The following is a 19741-nucleotide window of genomic DNA, read 5'->3' on the forward strand; positions in this document are numbered from 1 at the left end:
AAACAGTGACTTGATCAGCTCTCATCCTGACTGTCGATTTACAATGTAATACTTTATCCATTTTAGTATTTTTTTGTTCTAGTACTATTGGTTGAACTCTGTAATTAACACACAATTATTCTTAGGTGTTTAAATTTTAACTGAAAAGTGATCCCTGTTAAATATAAGAGTGGGAATAAGAGAGGGAAGAGATGAACAACTTGGGACATTGTCGCTCCCCCTCTTCGCGGAGGAGCGACACTAAACCCTGCCTAGGCTTCATATCCAAGTCACGGCACCATTATGTCGCTCCCCCTCTTCGTGGAGGAACAACACAGGACCCTGCGCTGTTCTTATGTCTGCTCGGCCCTCCCCGGGTTTGCTGCTGGTTCTTCCCGGGTTGGCTACCATCCCTTCCACCTCCATGGAAGGGCGGTTCCCCCTGCCACTTTCCCCATTTCCGCAGGGGAGCGGCACACCACCAGCCGGCTCTCTCGGGGGCTGCTCAGATGTTCCTCAGGTGTTCTCCTTAGATGTTCCTGGTGCATGTTGTCTCTCTCCTCCTTTATAGTCCTCTTCCACCAATCCCAACTCTGCTTCCCACACGCCGAGTACACTGCTCTCCTCCAATCAGGAGCGGGATCAGCTCCTGCAGGTTACTGGTTGAACTGGAGGCAGCTGTGTAAAAGCTGTTTACTCCTCTCCCTGCGCCATATTGTGGGAGAGCAGATGCATAGAATAAGTCTTAATTCCAGTAACTTATTCTAGTCCGAGTTGCTCCCCACAGGACATGCTCAATCGGACTTGTCCCAAATGGTGGAGTTAGAAACGTGCAAGGGGATTCCAATACAATCCCATCAAGGTGGCATGTACCAATGCCATCTCACTAGTCCAAGTGATCGATTTCGGTTCACAATTGATCACACTGATAGGTCTAAGAGTCAAAGGGATCACACAAACAAGACTAGTGTCTGCTAATACTAACTGATAGAATCAAGAAGGGAGAGAACAATCCAACATGGGAAGTGGGATACACAGCAGACTCATAGAATGGCAGATGTCCTAAATAGCACTCTGGCCTCAGAATCAGCCCTTAAGGCATTGGGATCTGGCTGAAGAGCCCATGAGAGTATTTTCCGCACGGAAAGCCATGACACTTTGGGGGAAAAAAAAAAAAAAAAAGAAGACCTAAATGAAAGATCTCTGTGAGTGAGATCCCTGTGGAAAAACGGGCCATCAAAGAAGGAGGTACCTTTCTCTGAAGGGAGGAGAGAACTTCCACTTTGACTATCACCCTGGTGGAATAAGATCAAAGTCGGCGAACCCAAAAGGCTCCCATAGCCTTGGCAACTCATGACTAGAGCCTAGGGAGATTACTGACGCCACAAACAAGAGTGTCAAATTGTTAAGTCAACAACAGGAGTCACTGTGTACTTGCTTCTCATGTGGGATCTATCCTTAATATGTTGTCCAATGTGAAGTAATGCTATAACTAGTACTGAAACAGTATTTTTACACTTTGTGTTTCTGTGTGGGTGCAAACTGATGAAATCTTTACTTAATATATACTGAATTGATCTTCTGTATATAAAGAGAATTGGAAATGAATCTTGATGTGAATGAAATGGGAGAGGGAGCGGGAGATGGGAGGGGTGCGAGTGGAAGGGAAATTATGGGGGGGGGAAACCAATGTAATCCATGAACTGTACTTTGGAAATTTATATTTACTAAATAAAAAAAAGAAAAAAAGAAATTAAAAAAACGATAGTACAAATATCTTCATAATAGTAACAATTCTATACTTTGTAAGGCACAATTCGGTAGTAAACATTTACAAATAACTTGTCAAATTAAGGGTATGTAACTTACTCTTCAGGGTATAGAAGCTCATTCTTAAGGGAAAATCAAATTCATTAAAAAACAGTAACAAAAGGAAAGATTTGAATATGCATTTTGGCAGAGCACATCAAAAGATGTAAAATATCTTTAGTCATTTGAGAAATACAAAGTAAATAAGATAACCCTCTATACTTTTTATGATACAGCAAATAAGAGACTGATCATGCCATGTGTTGGTGATAATGTAGGTCTGGAACTCTCATATATTAATGGTGGGAATGGAAAATGGTACAGATACTTTTGGGAGAAACTTGTCTATTTCTTACAAAATCAAATACACAGCCAGTACTTTATCCACTTTTTCTACATCTGCTCCTTATACAGAATAAATTAGAACATACAGCCACACAAAAAAATGTGTACATAAATGTTCAGAGGCTTTACTTACAACAGCACTAAAATGGAAAAAAAATCTCAAAAGATTATCAATAGGTGAATGAATAAATAAAACGCATTACATATATAAAGCATATATAATTCAGCAATAAAGAAGGAATGTCTTTTCTTTAGATGATGCTGGAACAACTGAATATCCATATGCAATTGTTGAAACTAGACACTGGTTTTAGACTGTGTCTGAAAATGTATGATAGATCAAAACATGAAATGAAAAGTTGAAAATTTTGGGGAGATAAATAAGACAAAAATCTGGGAGTCATTGGATTTGGTGACAATTCTGTAGATACAACATCAAAAGCATGATCCACGATGAAAAATTTTGATGCATAGGAGTTCATTAAAATTAAAACTTCTGTTCTAAGAAAGACATTGTATAATAACTAAAAATAAAACAAAATCTCTGAGAAAATACTTGCAAAACAAATATTTAATTTGGAACTTCTATGCACAATACATTAAGAAAGAATGTTTAAGGAGAGAAGCAGAGAAAGTGAACACAAACAGGAAGGAGGGAGGAACTGAGGAGGAGAATGAGGGAAGGGGCGACAAGAACAAAGGAGGAGGAAGGGAAACAGGGAGGAAGAGAGAGAATTGAAAAACTGGTAAAATACCTGAAAAGACACTTCACCAGAGAGTATATGAAAGCAACAAGCAAATGTACAATATACTCAAAATCTTATGTGGTTAGTGAACTGCCAATTAGAACAATGAAATACTGCTACATACCTATTAGAATGGCTAAAAATGAAAACACTGACAATTACAAATATTTTTAAGGGTAAAGAGCAACAGGAAGTCTCATTTCTTACTCCTGGACATGTGAAATGGCATAACCATTTGGAGTATAATTTGACAGTTACTTGCAAAGCTAAATGTAGTTTTATCAAATGAACCATCAACCACGCCCATTGATATTTAACCAGATGAGTGAAATCACACCTGCACAAATGCTTACAGCACTTTTATTCACAATTGCCCAACCTTTGAAACACCATGATGTCTGCCCTTGGATAGATGAGTAATGGATTAACTTGAAAATCTATAAGATTCAAAACCCTTTCAAGATAAAAAGCCTTGACAAATTAGATAACAAAATGTTAAATGTTATGTATGACAAACCAACAGTCAATAGCATACTCAATGGGGACAAACTGAAAGCATTTCCTGTCAGATCTGGAATCAGACAAGGATGTCCATTTTCACCACTCTTATTCAGTATTGTACTGGAAGTTTTACGAAGAGTAATTATGGAGGAGAAAAAAAGTAAAGAGCACTGAATTTGGAAAAGAGGAAGTCACATTATCTATATTTGCAGATGACATGATGTTGTACATGAAAAACCTAAACATTTCACAAAAAAGGTGTTGGAATTGATAAACCAATTCTGCTGTAAAGTTGCAGGTTACAAAATAAATATACAAAAAACAGTAGGTTTTTTAACATGTTAATGATAGACTCACTAAAACAGAAATCAAGAAAAGAATCCCATTCACAATAGCCACAAAAAATTCAAATACTTGGGAAGAAATTTCACCAAAGAATTAAAGGTCTCTTCAACGAAAATTATCAAACATTGGTGAAAGGAATTGTCAGGGATACAAAAAATTGAAAGATATTCCTTTTTCATGGATTAGAAAAAAATCATTATCACCAAAATGTCTACAGATTCAATGCAATCCCTATCAAAATACCAATGAAATTCTTTATGTAATTAAGAGCAATTCTAAATTTCATACGAAATCACAAAACACCCAAAGTAGCCACAGCAATCATCAGCAGAAAAATTAAGCTAGAATCATCACAATTTGTGACTTCAAAGCATATTACAATGCTATAGTAATTAAAACAGCATAGTACTGGAATAAAAATAAAACTGATACATAGATCAATGGAACAGAAAAGAGTCAATTGATTTCTGATGGAAGTGTTCAGACCATACAGTGAAATAAGGATAATCTCTTCATCAACTGGTGTTGGCATATTTAAGAATAAAATTTGATCATATCTCTTACCAGATAGAAAAATCAACTCAAGATGGTTCAAAGACATACATTTAAGACTTGAGACTTTAAAGTTGCTTGAAGCAAACATAAGTGAAACACTCTAATACATTGGTTTAGGGGATGACTTCTTGGACAGGACCCCCAAAGCACAAAGAAGTAATCAAAACTAAACAAATTGGACTATATCAAGTTCAGAAGCTTCAGTACAGCAAAGAAAACAATCAACAGAGTGAAGCAACATCCAACAGAATGGGAAAAAATATTTGCAAGCTACATATCTAAAAAAGGATTAATATCTCAAATATGTCTGCAACTTAAAAACAAAACTCACCAACAATAAAACAACCATTTCAGTTGAAAAATGGGTTAAGGATCTCCATAGACAGTTCTTAAAAGAGATACAATTGGCCAACAAATACATGAGAAAAATGCTCAATATCACCAGCAATCAGGGAAATGCAAATCAACCACACTGAATGTCTTAAATCCAAGACAGAAAGTATCAAATGGTGGCAAGGATGTAGACAAAGAGGAACATTTATACACTATTGGTAGGAATATAAATTATTGTAGCCAATGTAAAAAATATTGTGGGAATTTCTTTAAAACCTAGAAATAGATGTGCCATATGATCCAGCATCCCACTACTGGGTATATACCCAAATGACAAGAACAGGTTGTATTCAAAGAGATACCTGCAGCATTATGTTCACAACAGCCAAAATTGTTCGCAATAGCCAAAATTTGGACTCAACCAAGATGTCTATCATCAGATGAATGGATAAAGAAAATGTAGTATATATACACAATGGAATATTATCCAGCTACAAAATAGAATGGCATTCTACCATTTGCAGCAAAATGGATGCAACTAGAGAACGTCATGCTGAGTGAAATAAGCTGGACCCAGAAAGACTATTACTGTATGTTCTACCATATATGTGGGCACTAATTTTTTTGAAAAAGAAGAAAAAGAAAAAAGAAATAAATTTCTGTGTGTATCAGTATTGCTGCGAATACAGTTTTGTAAAGCTTTGTTTTATATCTTTGTCAAACCAATAGTTAAGATTGTTATACTAATATAGATTTAAAAATTTGTGACTACTTTAAAATTTACTGTATATGGGTGAAATGGTCACTCTCCCATTCAGTTACTGTTTATACCAGTTGTATATATTCCCACTAAACTAAAGTCTTTTTGCTTTTTACTTGCTGATCTTTTTATTTGGAGAGGCATTAAGCCTTTTCAGCATAATGTAAATTTAAGATGTTATCTCAAAACTTAAAAAAAAAATAAAGTGAAAAGGATGGTAGGTAGTAGGGAGGAAGGAAGGAAATATCATTGTGTTCTTTGATTGGTGTCTACAAACAATATTGAATCTGTTAAAACCAATTAAAATTAAAATTAAAAAGTTAAAAAACAAAATCTATGAAAAGGATGACTAGAGACAGAAGAATTAGCTATCAAACCATGAAAACATGAAAGAATCTGAAATACATTTTATTAATTTAAAGAAATTTTAAAGAACAAAATATACTGAAGTTGCCTTATAAAGACTTTGTTTTTTTAAAGATTTTTATCCATTTATTTGAAAGGCAGAATTAGAGAGAAAGAGAGAAGAGACATCAGGGTAGAGAGAGATCACGTATCCATTGTTTCACTTCCTAGATGGCCACAACAGCCAGGGCTGAGCTAAGAGAAAGCTAGGAGCCAGGAGCTTCACCCAGTCTCTATGTGGGTGCAGGGGCCCAAGCACTTGGGCCATATTGTGCTGCTTTTCCCAGGCCATTAGAAGGGAGATGTATAAGAAGTGAAACAACTGGGTCACCAAGCAGCACCCATATGGGGTGGCGGCATTACCATGCTATGCCACAATGCCAGTCACAACAGTTTTCTTATTAAAAATTTTTTTATATGAGGCACTTACTCAAAAGCATTAACAAACATATTTAAGTGCACTATGTAAAGCAAAATCATGAAATGGGGACCATACTGCTGCTCACTAAATCATATGTTAAAATATTTTGAATAAGTAACTCATACAGTCCCATATTAATAACTGATACATTGTTTTAAACATGTATTGATTACTCATATCTGAGATTCTTAGAATAAGCATATGATATTATGTGTGGAATATATATAATGTATTTGTCCCTAGATTCTTTATCTGGCCATCAAAAATTTCAGTATCTTTTATAACCCGAGTAAATGGAGAAGGAGTAAAGTGATGTCTCAGGGTTAACTGTGCTATGTCCTCATTTGTTTTCCTCTATTTTCTGTTGTCTCAGTTTTAACCAATGATTTATCTAAAATTAGCTTTCATATTGTCTTCAATTAAAATTTAAGGGCTCTCATTACCCTTTAAAAAGTCTTATTTCACTGCAAGTATATTTTATGCATTCTGTTAAATAAGAGGCAAGTAAAGCTCTGGGCTAAAGAAATAACATTTTTGTCCTTTTCACTAATGGGAAGTAGTTGAATATATATATATATACACACACATATATATATACACATTGTTGTATTCAGCGGAAAACATAATAGAATGCGCTTTTATTTACAATGAAAATGAAATAAGGCAGTGTTACATTGGTAATCTGTAATGGGAAATGTATTTGTCTCCGTAGGCAAACTGAAGTGGCAGGTATATTGAATTCAGTAACCCTGAGTAATTAAGGCTTTCCTTAGAAACCTCATATTAGAGAACTCTACTTAATAAGTTAAATCATTTTCTAAGTGTTTGCTACTCTATCAAAAGGATTTATATATCTCAAAGGGGGCACTCAAGCTAAGCTAATACTATGTAAACATCACCAATAGCCTACAGCTGGAATTTTGAGGTAGGTTTTCTTAAATATAAATGCTTCTTGGGGGAAAAATGATGCCTAATACAGAACACAGATGGAAATACAGGGTAACTGGTAAAGCGACATTGAGTCGTCTAGTTTACTTGGTCCACAAAACCCTATAATTCATGTCACGGTCTAATTAACTTTCATAGGTCCCTTAAACTTCCAAAGGGCTGTTTGAAGACAATTGTTTTGGAATTTAAAGATCTGTTCTCTAATCCATACATCATATTCAGAGATGTGCTTTTAGATACACTTCATTCTGTCAATTGGACTCTGAGTGGCAACTGATTCATAAGGAAGCCATTCATCTACTGAGCATCTTTGACTTCAGAACGAAAATACTGGTGGAGAATATAGCAACAATGCATGGTAGACTAGCAAAGCCATGCAGCCTCACAGATGATAACATTACCGCGACGCATGCAAAGAGTGGATGCCAGATGAAAACCTAGAGATACAAAAAATATAAGGAGAGAAAATCCTGTCTTGGGGTGGGAACTGAATAAAAATCACTGTCTTGATGCTGCATAGCTCCTCCTTTATCTGCGCAGCTTTCCTTTACTGGATTGCACATAATCTATTTCCAAGCAGCAAATAATATACTTCATAATTAACTGCAGTACAGTTTATTAACAAATAACTTTTGAGCAAAAGAAAAAACACCATTATGTAGGTCATTTATGAAATGTATGTGGAGAAATAAAGCGAATAAAGTAAAAAAAAAAAAAAAACTCCATGATCCAGTAAGTCAATCACTTTTACAAAAAACTCTGTTTTTCAAAACTAAGGGGTCAGATTCCTAATGTGGTTGAGAATTTTTAACAGTCTGCTCCATTAAAATGTGTCATGCCTAAAGTGTCCCATGTTGTACAGTTAACTGATTGACATTTGACTAATATGCAGATTGAAAATCTATTTTTAATTTTCCCTCTTGAGGGGAAAACATGCTTAGCATTTTATTGTAAAATTATCCAAGCTTTCGCTTGTTTTCTATTTTCAAACTCAAGGCATGAGTTAAAACATTTTAATTCTTCCTTCGAGGCAACTTATATATTTGCCTCAAGACTTCAACTTGTTTTTCATCTCAGAGGATCACTTCACTGGAAAAGTCATGTGAAAGCAAAGTGGAATGCAGATTCATGCTACTACACTGTCCTGTGAGACTTCATGATAAATTTAGTTGACAGTGGTATTACCCAACTTGTAATTAATTACCATATTTTTAGATAGATAAATAAAAGTCAAGTAAAATCTACATAAACATAATATTAGGATCATCAAAAGGACATAGGGAACCACTGTTTAAACATTTCCTTGATAGCATGAGAAAGACACTTGGGTGACCACCTCCACACAGAGACACCAGTGTGAACAGTTATTCACTCAGCAAGTATCCTTTGCAAGAGCTACAGAGCCAGGTAAAACATCACAATGCCTGGTCCCAGTAAGAAAAGAGGCACTGAAAAGAGCAGGCAGGCAAGAGTTGTTCTCTTCACTCCTCTTCCAGCAACAAGAGTCATGATGTGCCTCCCACTAGGAGGAACAGACAGGATTACATCCAGACTTCAAATACGAAGTCCAATACCAGTTTCATTACAATGAAAACCAGTGTCTGGCAGGGCACGCTGTCTCCGTCCCCAGGCTCATACCTGCAGGCACAGGTTTTTGACCTTCCTTAGCCAGGCAGATGAAGGACTACCTTCATGCACCACTGCTCTAACCTCCTGCTGAGAGCAGAGCGAGACCCCAGCAACTGAGGAGTGCAGCCAGAAAGATTTCAGATCTTACTTTGGAGCTCAGAGCAAGACCTGGCCTCTGTAAAGCGCAGAGGCCTCCAGCCCCAGGCCAGGATCCACAGGCAGAGCCTCCAGACTGGCCTTTTGTCCTGCTTCACCACCGGCCTCTCACTGAGTCAAACACAAACTCCGAGGAGTTGGATTTTTCACCACAAATGGGTATTTTTATATTTGAAGAGATAAATAAGTTCACCTTGATTGGACATTGCACAGTTTGGATGTACAGAGACATCACACATGGTAATCCATAAAAATGTATATTTTTTATTATGTCAGTTAAAAATAAAATAAAATTTAAAATAAGTTAAGATTTCCAAGTTACTCCCCAGAAAGAATATATATAGCTAGCAAAAGAAAAGATGCTCAAAGTCATAGGCCACTATAGAAATGCAAATAGATATCATAATGAGAGCCATTTCACACCCTGTATGTTGGCTATAATCAAAGGGGCAGGCAATAGCAAGTGTTGACAGAGATGTAGACAAACTGGAGCCATTATGAATTGCTAGTGATGTAAAATAATGCAGCCACTTTTTAAAAGACTGTGTTAGCTTTTCAAAACTTTAAACAGAGAGTTATCATCTGACTCAGCAATTCCACTCTTTGGTATATACCCAAAAGAAGTACGTGCATGTTCACATAAAAACTAGTGCAAGAATAATAATCAAGGAATTATTTATAATATCAATATATAATTTACAATTCTAATGTAAATATATTATGTATTTATTAATATATTTATTATATATTATATAACACATTATAATATATTCTATAAATTATAACATATTGCATGTATTTTATATTTATATCTTATATAAAAATGAAACTAATTCATAAGATCATCATTTAATGAACAAAAATTGTGATATATCTACACAATGAATATTCATACCATAAACAGGAACAAAGTGCTGAAACACGTTAAGACATGGGCAAATCTAGGTTATATTATTCTAAGTGAAAGAAGCTAGACCAAAAAGGTCACATATGATATAGTGTAAGTTATATATAATGTCCCCAACAGGCAAATGCACGGAAACAGAAGGTGCAGTAGTTACTGCCAGAGACTGCACGAGAATGAAAAACAGATGACTTCTTCGAGGTACTCATATTCTGGGGTGATTCACATGTTCTGGAATAAGATTGTGGTGATGGTAGCACAATTTGGAGGATAATCTAAAACTGCTATATTTATACTTCAAAAGGTAGAATTTTGTGGTATGTGAATCATGGTAATTGAGAAAATTTTTTAAAAGCTCTAGCTTTTTTTTGACTACCAGTAGCAAAAATAAAATATTTTCATGCATAATAATATCTAGAACTACGATGTAATTATTGGAAATTGTTTGACATGCCCCAAATTAATATGAATCTTCTGTCCAAATATGCATTTTACTACATTTTATCCATTGGATACATTTTAGAGCATTTATTAGTGCTTGAGTTAATTTAACAATTTTCAAAAGTGTTGATTAATTCAAAACAAAGATCCAAGTGCATTATTTTTGTATTAACAATTGTTTAGGGAAGATGGAGATAAGCTTAGATTACTATTAGCTCTATTATAGTGAATGCACAAATGAATTGATTAGTATGAAATGATAACCTCTTTATAATAATACTAAGCAACTGAAGTCAATACTTTTTTAAAAACTGGCTTTCCCAGAGTCAAAAAAAATTATGGTAAGAGAGGTTTTTGTTTTTTTTTTTTTTTTGTAATTTAAAGTAAGAAATGTAGTTATAAGCATCCTGATATCATGTGTTCATTGGGAAAAATAATTCTCTCTTGTAAGTATATACTTAAATGACACACTAGAAATACATAGTTGCTATGTAGAGAGCATGTAGTACAAACTCAGAGGTACCCTGAGACCTGGAAATGGAAATAAATTACAGAAGTTTGTTGAGCGAAAGAAAATAGTGCGAAGAGAGCCCAGAGAGGGCATTTTTGTTCTCAAAACCACACAGGGCTAGGAGCAGGAGGAAGCAAATGCACACATTTTAAGAAGGTGCCACAAAATCGGTAAACAAGTAAAAATCTTAAAATTCCTCTTCAGTAAGAACATTAGCATTTTAAATGAAGACAGGGTCAGCAATAACTTGCTGCACATTATCTCACTGGAGCCATTGAAGTAACCACCTAATTTCTCACCATCTTATTTTCCTTCCTCCAATAAGATTACACTTTTCAGAAATCAAGTTACCTTCAAGACATAAATCTTGTACTGTCAGTTTCCGTCTTAAATCCCTTCAACTGGCTGTTCTATTTTTCTTAGGGAAGGCTGCAAATTTCTGAATGGAAATTAAATCTCCCATACTGGCCTCTCCAGTTCCAACCACACAAGCCTTATTTTTTTAGCATTCACCATACTTTTACAGATCACAAAGACTTTGCCTACTCTCTCTCTTCTGCTAAGAAATCACCGTTTCCCCTCAACTGAGGGGGAAACCGAGTTAACTGAAATTTGTGCTTGTAAGGGAAGCCCGAGCACCACCTCTGAAGAAATCTTCTTCCCTATGAACAACCCACAAACGAGACCTAACGTTTCATTCCTTTAATAGCTCACAGCACCTAGCCAGACCGCATACCTTAGGAAAACTAGGGAACAGGGCTTTTGTTGACTATTCAATCTCACTTTGCTAAGCCTGGTGCTTGGAACAGGGTGGAATATCAATAAATATTTGTTGAATGAATTAATACATCCAAGTAGAGTGGTAACTGTTTTGAAAATTATCAGGCAAAGTGTTCAAAATTAGTTACAGTTAAAACAAAAATTTTTAAACTAAAAGAAAATAATACACATACTGATAGCATTCTTTCTTTAAAGTCTTAACAACATGACTTACAAGATCATTCATAATATGCTTGAATTTTTAAGGTTTTAATGAAAAATACAACACAACATTCTGTTACTGTGTATTGTAAACTAAAAGTAACCTTAGGAATTTTCAGAAATAGATCAAAATTGAAAATGTCAACTTATAGAAACATAAAAAGATCTTTTTTTCTAGATGAAAAGGGGGTAATTACTAGTTGGCAGAAGAAATAAAAAGTCAATTTAACACCCTTCCATATCAATATGAGAAAGAAAACAAGGGTTTCTATAAATAAGTTCCCACCCCAGTTTGAGTTGTTCAAGTCATTCTAGTCATTCTATAGTTATTAATAACTCACGAACTGGAGAATCAAATCCATCATTTTGTGTTACCACTCCAGCCCCGCCTGTTGCTGACAGATTATGATTTACAACATATAAATTGTGCTACGGGGCTTGACAAGGTGAGTGTGATTTCATTTAGTATTTTTTGAAACCATCTTAGATCTCACTTTGACACATATCTCAACTGCAAATTTTCACCGAAAATAAAATGGATAATTTAATGAAAACAGATATTGTATACCAAGATGTGTTTGCATATTTACATACTTGCAATTAAATCTTGAATGAAATCTTTTGACTTTTTGAATATAAGTGTTTATAACAAAATCTAACAGTTTTATCCTTTAATTTCTTTTGTCACCAGAAACCTTTTAGTCTTAATAAATAATGTTTGCCTTTCTGGTCACAGCCCAAACAGAAAGCACATTACATCAGAATTTTAAATATTTGCAACACTCTCAAAAGCCAGTTTTCTGCTGCAACCATGCACATAGGAGAACAGGCCCTAACTGCAGTGTAAGAGAGAAATGAGATCAAGAGATTGACTTTGGCCAGTGCAAATGAGTACAGAGCACATGTATTCCATACAACTGAGTTGGCTCATCAATTCTCCATCTTCTCTGTTCTCGGCACAGGATGAGTAAGAAATATTAGCTAATTAAATGTGTCACAAAATATAAGCTACCTAGAATACTCTTTGATGCATGACTTGCATCTTCTCTAGAGACGGGTTGAAACCTACAGCACACTTTATGGAGGTCACAACATGCTTTTGCAGCCTGCAATAAGTCCTTGAAGTTCTGGGATTCTTTGTTCCTGTTAGAGAACCTAGTGTCTCTTGAATAACGCTAATACTTCTTAAAATGACCCTAAACCTAGCTTTAAGATTTTTTTAACAGCTAGTATAAATCATCATCAAGCAAGCCACAGACTTTAGCATGAAAGAGATGTGCTTCTCTCAAGATAAATATCCACACAGTGTCCCCAGAAATTTCATGGAAAATGCACATCAGAAAAAATGGTTCATGGATTTCAAAAAATTCGGGCACTAGAAGAAACCATTTTAATCCTATTTTCCATAATTTTTGTAGTAGCCTCATGTATATATAGTTCTAATTAGTAGTAATTCTTCAGAACATCTAAAAATGTTATATGATTTGATAAAGGAAAATAATAATTTGTAATACTTGCTGCATATTATGTTCTAGAAAATGAGTTAAGCATTCTCTTTTGAGGATTATTGCATTTAACACATATATTAACTCCTTTAGGAATTCACTACAAATGTTACTTTCAGTTTATAACTATTGAACATGAGAAATGTAAGGTTAAGAATTTTGGTCAAGTTCAGGCAGCTAGCAAGGACCATGGAATTTAGAAAAGAATGTGTCTTAAGGAAAATCTGGAAACATGAATAGTTAGGTTCTCTTTTAATTGAGGAAACTGTAAATTTCAAAGTGCTGGTTTCTCTTAAAGCAGGAAATCAACTTCAATTAAATTGAAACAATACACAACACTCCATTGTTCAGGCTCTATATTATAAATCACTGTGCCTGCTGATACTAAAAGCCAAAAATAGGGAATATTTACGACTCAAATTGGTATATAATGAGTCTACCTGATAATTAAACAAAAAACTGAAATAAAATTTGCTTTTTGATCACAAATAAAGAATATAGGATATTGTAATTTTACTGATAGGTACAAATGCAACATGACATTTTAAAGTAAATGTTAATAAAAGTACTTGACAAAACATGTTTTTGTAGGAAATAATGCTAGTTCATATAATTTTAATGACATAAATTATGTCACATCATACTATTTCTTTATTTCACTTTTCTTCAAAAAATTACAGAATACTTTCTTCTGCTGAGAACTATTATTTACCAGATTACTACTACTCATCTCTTTTGGGCAGAGCTTTTGAGATTGATTCAAAAATGATTAAGAAGCTAAAATATCTGTGAAATTTCTAACATAAAAGATAATGAAATAATGCAATGTAGCTGAATAGATATGAATATGAACAAACCACTTTCATTCTTTTTTTTTTTTTTTTTTTGACAGGCAGAGTGGACAGTGAGAGAGACAGACAGAAAGGTCTTCCTTTGCCGTTGGTTCACACTCCAATGGCCGCCGCGGCCAGTGCGCTGCGGCCGGCGCACCGCGCTGATCCAATGGCAGGAGCGGTACTTATCCTGGTCTCCCATGGGGTGCAGGGCCCAAGCACTTGGGCCATCCTCCACTGCACTCCCTGGCCACAGCAGAGAGCTGGCCTGGAAGAGGGGCAACCGGGACAGAATCTGGCGCCCCGACTGGGACTAGAACCCGGTGTGCCGGCGCCGCAAGGCAGAGGATTAGCCTAGTGAGCTGCAGCGCCGGCCCACTTTCATTCTTAAGGCACATGTTTTTTTAACAAATATTATCCAAATGTTGGTACATTACTTAAACATTCCCTGAGGGACAGCATGGGAGAATATGAAAATTAATAAAATCATTAATTTATTCACTACTCAGCTTGAGTATCAGTGCAATCTCCAATAAATGTAGTGAAACATTTTGAAATTTTTGCTGAAAAAAATATTTCTGTTAGCAGAGGCTTGGGATAGTTTGCTCACTGAGTGACATTCTTTGTGTCAACATGGAGTGTGTGTGAGGCATTCACCACAGAGCTGCTACAGTTCATGACTACGTCTTATCACTCTTAAGGATCTCAGTGTTCCTAGGTTTTCATGGAATTATTAATAAAACATCAGTGCTAATAGAAATCCTGAAAAACATGATCCCCAATGTCACATTCCAAATTTTTAAATCCCTAAAGAATTAACTGTCTAATGTCTGAAATCTCTCAAGTCCAAAAATCCTGAAAATGCCAATGTCAAATATTAAAACCCAAATGTTGAAATGCTGAAAGCTGAAATCTCCAAATCCATAGCCCCACGGAAACAGAAACAAGCAACAGACAAAGAACAGGCTCTATCATAAGAAGAGAAAGTAGAATTCTGGAGAAGGGTTGGCCAGGTGATACGACAATGATAGAAATTCATTTTAAAAATCAACATTTCTTTGCAAATGGCCTTTCAGTTGACAAAACTTCAGGAATATTTAATGATTTAAGCCACATTTGCTTGAAGAAGGCAAAAAAGTTACTGATAGTTTCAACAATAATTATGTGCATGGTAGGATAAGAAGACAAGTGATGGTATTGCCGTCTGATCAACAGAATTGTTTCCACCAACCGCATCATCTGCATGCATACAAGCAGAAAGGATTTCTGCGTTCGCAAGACAATACCGAAGCATGGCACAGAAGATGTGGAAAATGCACAGGGACTGCTCATGTCAGTTTATACTGCTTCACAGCGTTTTGAAGAGAAGTACTACATATACCAGAAATAGGAACACATTCTCCAAGGAAAGTCATGCCCTAAGAGAAATAAAGATAGCTTTCCACTGCAAAACAAGACTTCAAAATACAGTTAATAGGGGCCTGTGCTGTGGCACAGCGGGTTAAAGCCCTGGCCTACAGTGTTGGCATCTCATATAGGTGCCCATTTGAGTCCCGGCTGCTCCATTCCTGATCTAGTTCTCTGCTATGTCCTTCTCTGTAACTCTTTCAAATAAATCAAATCTTTAAAAATATGGTTAATAATCATGAAAGATGGCCAGAAATTAACTACCTCCATGAAATTGCCTCTTATCTCCCTATAAGTAACCTATGCAGTCCGTTGAAATACATGAGAAACTATAGGAAGAGAAAAGGTTTGTTTTTACTTATGGTTTTGAAGTTTCACAGGTGAAGGCAGGGTGGCTCCTTTGCAACTGATGAGAGCAATGGTGGAACACCTGCAGAAAAAGAATCACGTGAAAGTCAAGAAGATCATCTCTTACATGGCCCAACTCTCAGCCTTTTCCACGAACCTCAGTGGCCTGAGGACTTCACACCAACAGAGGCCGGGAGCATATATGTCCAGCGAAATCATTTGGCCTGGCACTGCCAAGGTAACTGCAGGTGGTACTCAAAATTCAGTAAGTCTACAAGCAGGCTGATTTTTCAAATTGATAAATTTGTATGGCCCACAAATGAAGTTGTAAATATCCAAATGGTCCTTGCAGGAAAAAAGAAAAATGTTCCCCATTCCTGCAAACTTCTGTAATTGAAGGTTGCACTTTCTTTGTACCATCTAATTATGGCACATCCTATTCAAATCACAACACTGTCTCAGTAATACACTTCTTCATATGTGAACTTTACTTTTATCTCATTACATTTTCCCTTATGCGATTTTTTTTTACAATTCACTGTTACATATTTCATCTTCACACAATTCCCAATAATGTTGTAAATTATGTAAAATCTTTCATAGAACAATTATTTTCATTTTATGTGTTTTTGGCAAATTTGACTGCTTGAATGCTCATTATTACAAACTTGACTTTATATGTAAGTTTGTATGTGTGTACAGAAAACTACTGAATCTTCAGTAAATGAAGAGGTATCATTTTTTCTATACTTGCATTTGAAAAGATGAAATTTCTCTGAACTAAGGTTTTTGAGTGGCTGCATAAACAGTGGTGACTCATCATGTGTTTGGTCATATTGAAATACTTTGTATTTCAGATGACAACAGCTGGAATATGGGGCACAGAATTACCAAACATGGATGTATGTTTTTATATTTAACTGTTTTGTTTAAATAAACTGAACATTTCTCTGTATTTTTTTAAATTATTGATATATCTGCCTCTCACTTTAAAGAGGGGTTGAGGGGGAGAGCGTTGTTCTTTCTTTCTGCTGATTCACTACCCACATGACCATAACAAGCAGGGCCAGTTCAGGCCCAAGCCAGGAGCCTCAAACTCAAGCTAGGGCTGCTACATGACTGACAGGGATCTAGGTACTTGAGCCATTATCTATGCTTCCCAGGGTGCACACTAGCAGGAAGCTGGGTTGATCCCTGGCACTCCAATATGAGACGCGGGCCTCTCAAGTTGGCATATTAACTGCTTCACCGAGTGCCCATCTCCATTTCACTTTTTGATCTATTTTTTTATGAAGATGATCCATCTGCTCATGACTGTTACATTCATGACTAACATCAGTATCAACAAATGTATCCTTATAAAAATATGTATCTCATTACAGCCTGTTTTGTTGTATCAAGTGGCCTAGAAAGCAACCTGTTGTATGTTTATGTTTCTCAAATAATTCTCCTTTTAAAAATGAAATAAATATCTCTCAGTTTTTAATGATTTTTTTCAGAGTCATGTTTTCAGGATTTTGATTTCTCATTATTTTAACTTTGAGGATATAGCATTCAGGACTATGGCTCAAACGTAGAGAATACTACTACACATGTGTTTTCCCCCTAATTGAAAATTTCCAAGTTTAGTGTTCAATGATTCAAAAGCAGCATATTTTTTCTTACACTAATCAACTTAAGACATTATTTTTATAGTAAAATCCTTCACAGAATACTAGCTACAACTAAAGAGAAATTACCTTTGCAAATGGCAATTGTTCCTATTTGACTTTGGCTCTCCCCTAATGATCCTGCATCCTATCTAAGGCTACATGCTGCAAATGTCCTTTTGTAGGAGAACTTGAGTCCAGCATGTGGACAAGGAAAGGAAAAGGTCAAACATAAATGCCTTGTCTGAAACTTAAATCCAATTACCAGCACAAGGGATTAAAAAGACCAATCTTTTTAAGACGATTTGCCAGAAAATCCTTTGCTCTACTAGCATGTGTTTTAAGTTACTCTTATACATTATTTGTTCTCCTTCTACTCTGCAGTTGTTCAACTGAGAATGCCATTTTCCATTTTGTGTTTCATAACACCTTCAACAGTAACCCTTAATTATCATTTAAATGTATTAATCATTTATAAATGACACAGCATTTTTTTCTTCATAGGTTGCCTACTTAGAATGAAGTAATGTTAAGCCAAGGATAAACAGAAAATGAAAAGAATACAGTAAAATAAAAACTGCCTATCAAAGTTTTGGATTAAAAAGCTGTAAAATAAATAGTTGAAACAAAATTTTAAGCATTTGTGTAGGACTTTTTAACTAAAATGAATGACCATTTAAAGATTATTTGATTCTGTGTTTATTTTCCCTGAAAATATTAGAATGTGTGTTTTGGATAATACATGTGTTTCTGTTGTTGATAACTGAGTATGCAATTGCCAGTTGATTTCACACATAAGTTCTTGCAAATAATATCATTTTAGAATTCAGGGATTTAAGTATTTTAAATATCAATCTATTAGTTCTTTAACTATATAGAAGTAAAAATTTATGGCACATGTAAGCCATTGTTAAATTGGCATGGTGCAGCATTCAAACTTGTCCTCTGTAATATTTCACAGCATTTGCATTTAATTTTAGATTTCAGGGGCCAGTGCCATGAGTCACTTTTTTGTTTGGAGACTCTTTATTACTGATTCAATTTCCATCTTGGTTATTGGTCTGTTTAGGTTTTCTATGTCTTCATGACTCAATTTTGATTATATGTGTCTAGGAATCTATCCATTTCTTTTAGGTTTCCCAATTTGTTGGCTTACAGCTCTGTGTAGTAATTTATGACAATTATTCTTATTTCTGTGGTATCTGGTTGCATTTCCTTTTTCATCTTTGATTTTATGGATTTCATTTATTTTTTGCTTGTTTAGTTTGGTCAAAGGTGTATCAATTTTGTTTATTTTTTCAAAAACACCAGCTCTTCATTTCACTGATCTTTTGCATTATTTTTGGTTTCAATTTTGTTTATTCTTGATTTTTTTTTCTTTTCTCCTACTAATTTGGAGTTTGGTTTCTTGTTTTTCTAGGTCCTTGAGATGCATGGTTAATTCATTCATTTGGCACCTAACCAATTTCTTCATGTAGGCATCAATTGCTAAAAACTTCCCTCCTAACATTGCATCTGCTGTATCCCATACATTTTTATATGATGTATTGTCACCTTCATAGGTTTCCAGAAATTTTTTGATATCTCTTTTGATTTCTTCTATGACCAGTTGTTTATTCAGGAGTATGTGGTTCATTCTCCATGTGTTTGTATATGATATAGAGTGTCTTGGTTTGTTGATTTCCAGCTTTATTCCATTGTGGTCAGAGAAGATACATGGTATGATTTTGATTTTTTTGAATCTGCAGAGACTAGCTTTATGGCCTAGCATATGGTCTATCCTAGAGAAAGTCCCATGCACTGATGGGAAGAATGTGTATTCTGCCACTGTAGGGTGAAAGGCTCTGTAGATACCCGTTAGGAACATTTGGTTTACAGTATTGATTAACTCTGTTATTTCCTGCTGATTTTCTATCTGGTTGACCTGTCCATTGCTGAAAGTAGAGTATTGAAATCCCCTGTTAATATTGTGTTTGAGTCTATGTTTCCCTTTAGGTCCATTAACATTTCTTTTAAACAGCCAGGCATCCTGTAATTGGGTCCAAATGCATTTATTATAGTCACGTCTTCCTGATGAATTGATCCCTTAATCATTACTTAGTGCCCTTCTTCAAATCTTTTTTTTGACAGGTAGAGTTGGACAGTGAGAGAGAGAGACAGAGAGAAAGGTCTTCCTTTCATTGGTTCACCCCCCAAATGGCTGCTACAGCCGGCGCGCTGCGCTGATCTG

General features: G+C 35.4%; 1 protein-coding gene across 1 annotated transcript in view; it reads left to right on the forward strand.

The window, feature by feature from the left end:
• Positions 1-15932: 15932 nt before the first annotated feature.
• The window catches only part of LOC103351386 (GPI transamidase component PIG-T-like), a 177495-nt gene continuing 173686 nt past the window's right edge, over positions 15933-19741 (forward strand). The window contains 1 exon segment of the mRNA XM_070057144.1: positions 15933-16100. Coding sequence (XP_069913245.1) covers positions 15933-16100 — 168 coding nt within the window.

Source organism: Oryctolagus cuniculus, chromosome 15 (assembly GCF_964237555.1).
Source record: "Oryctolagus cuniculus chromosome 15, mOryCun1.1, whole genome shotgun sequence".
Taxonomy (NCBI): domain Eukaryota; kingdom Metazoa; phylum Chordata; class Mammalia; order Lagomorpha; family Leporidae; genus Oryctolagus; species Oryctolagus cuniculus.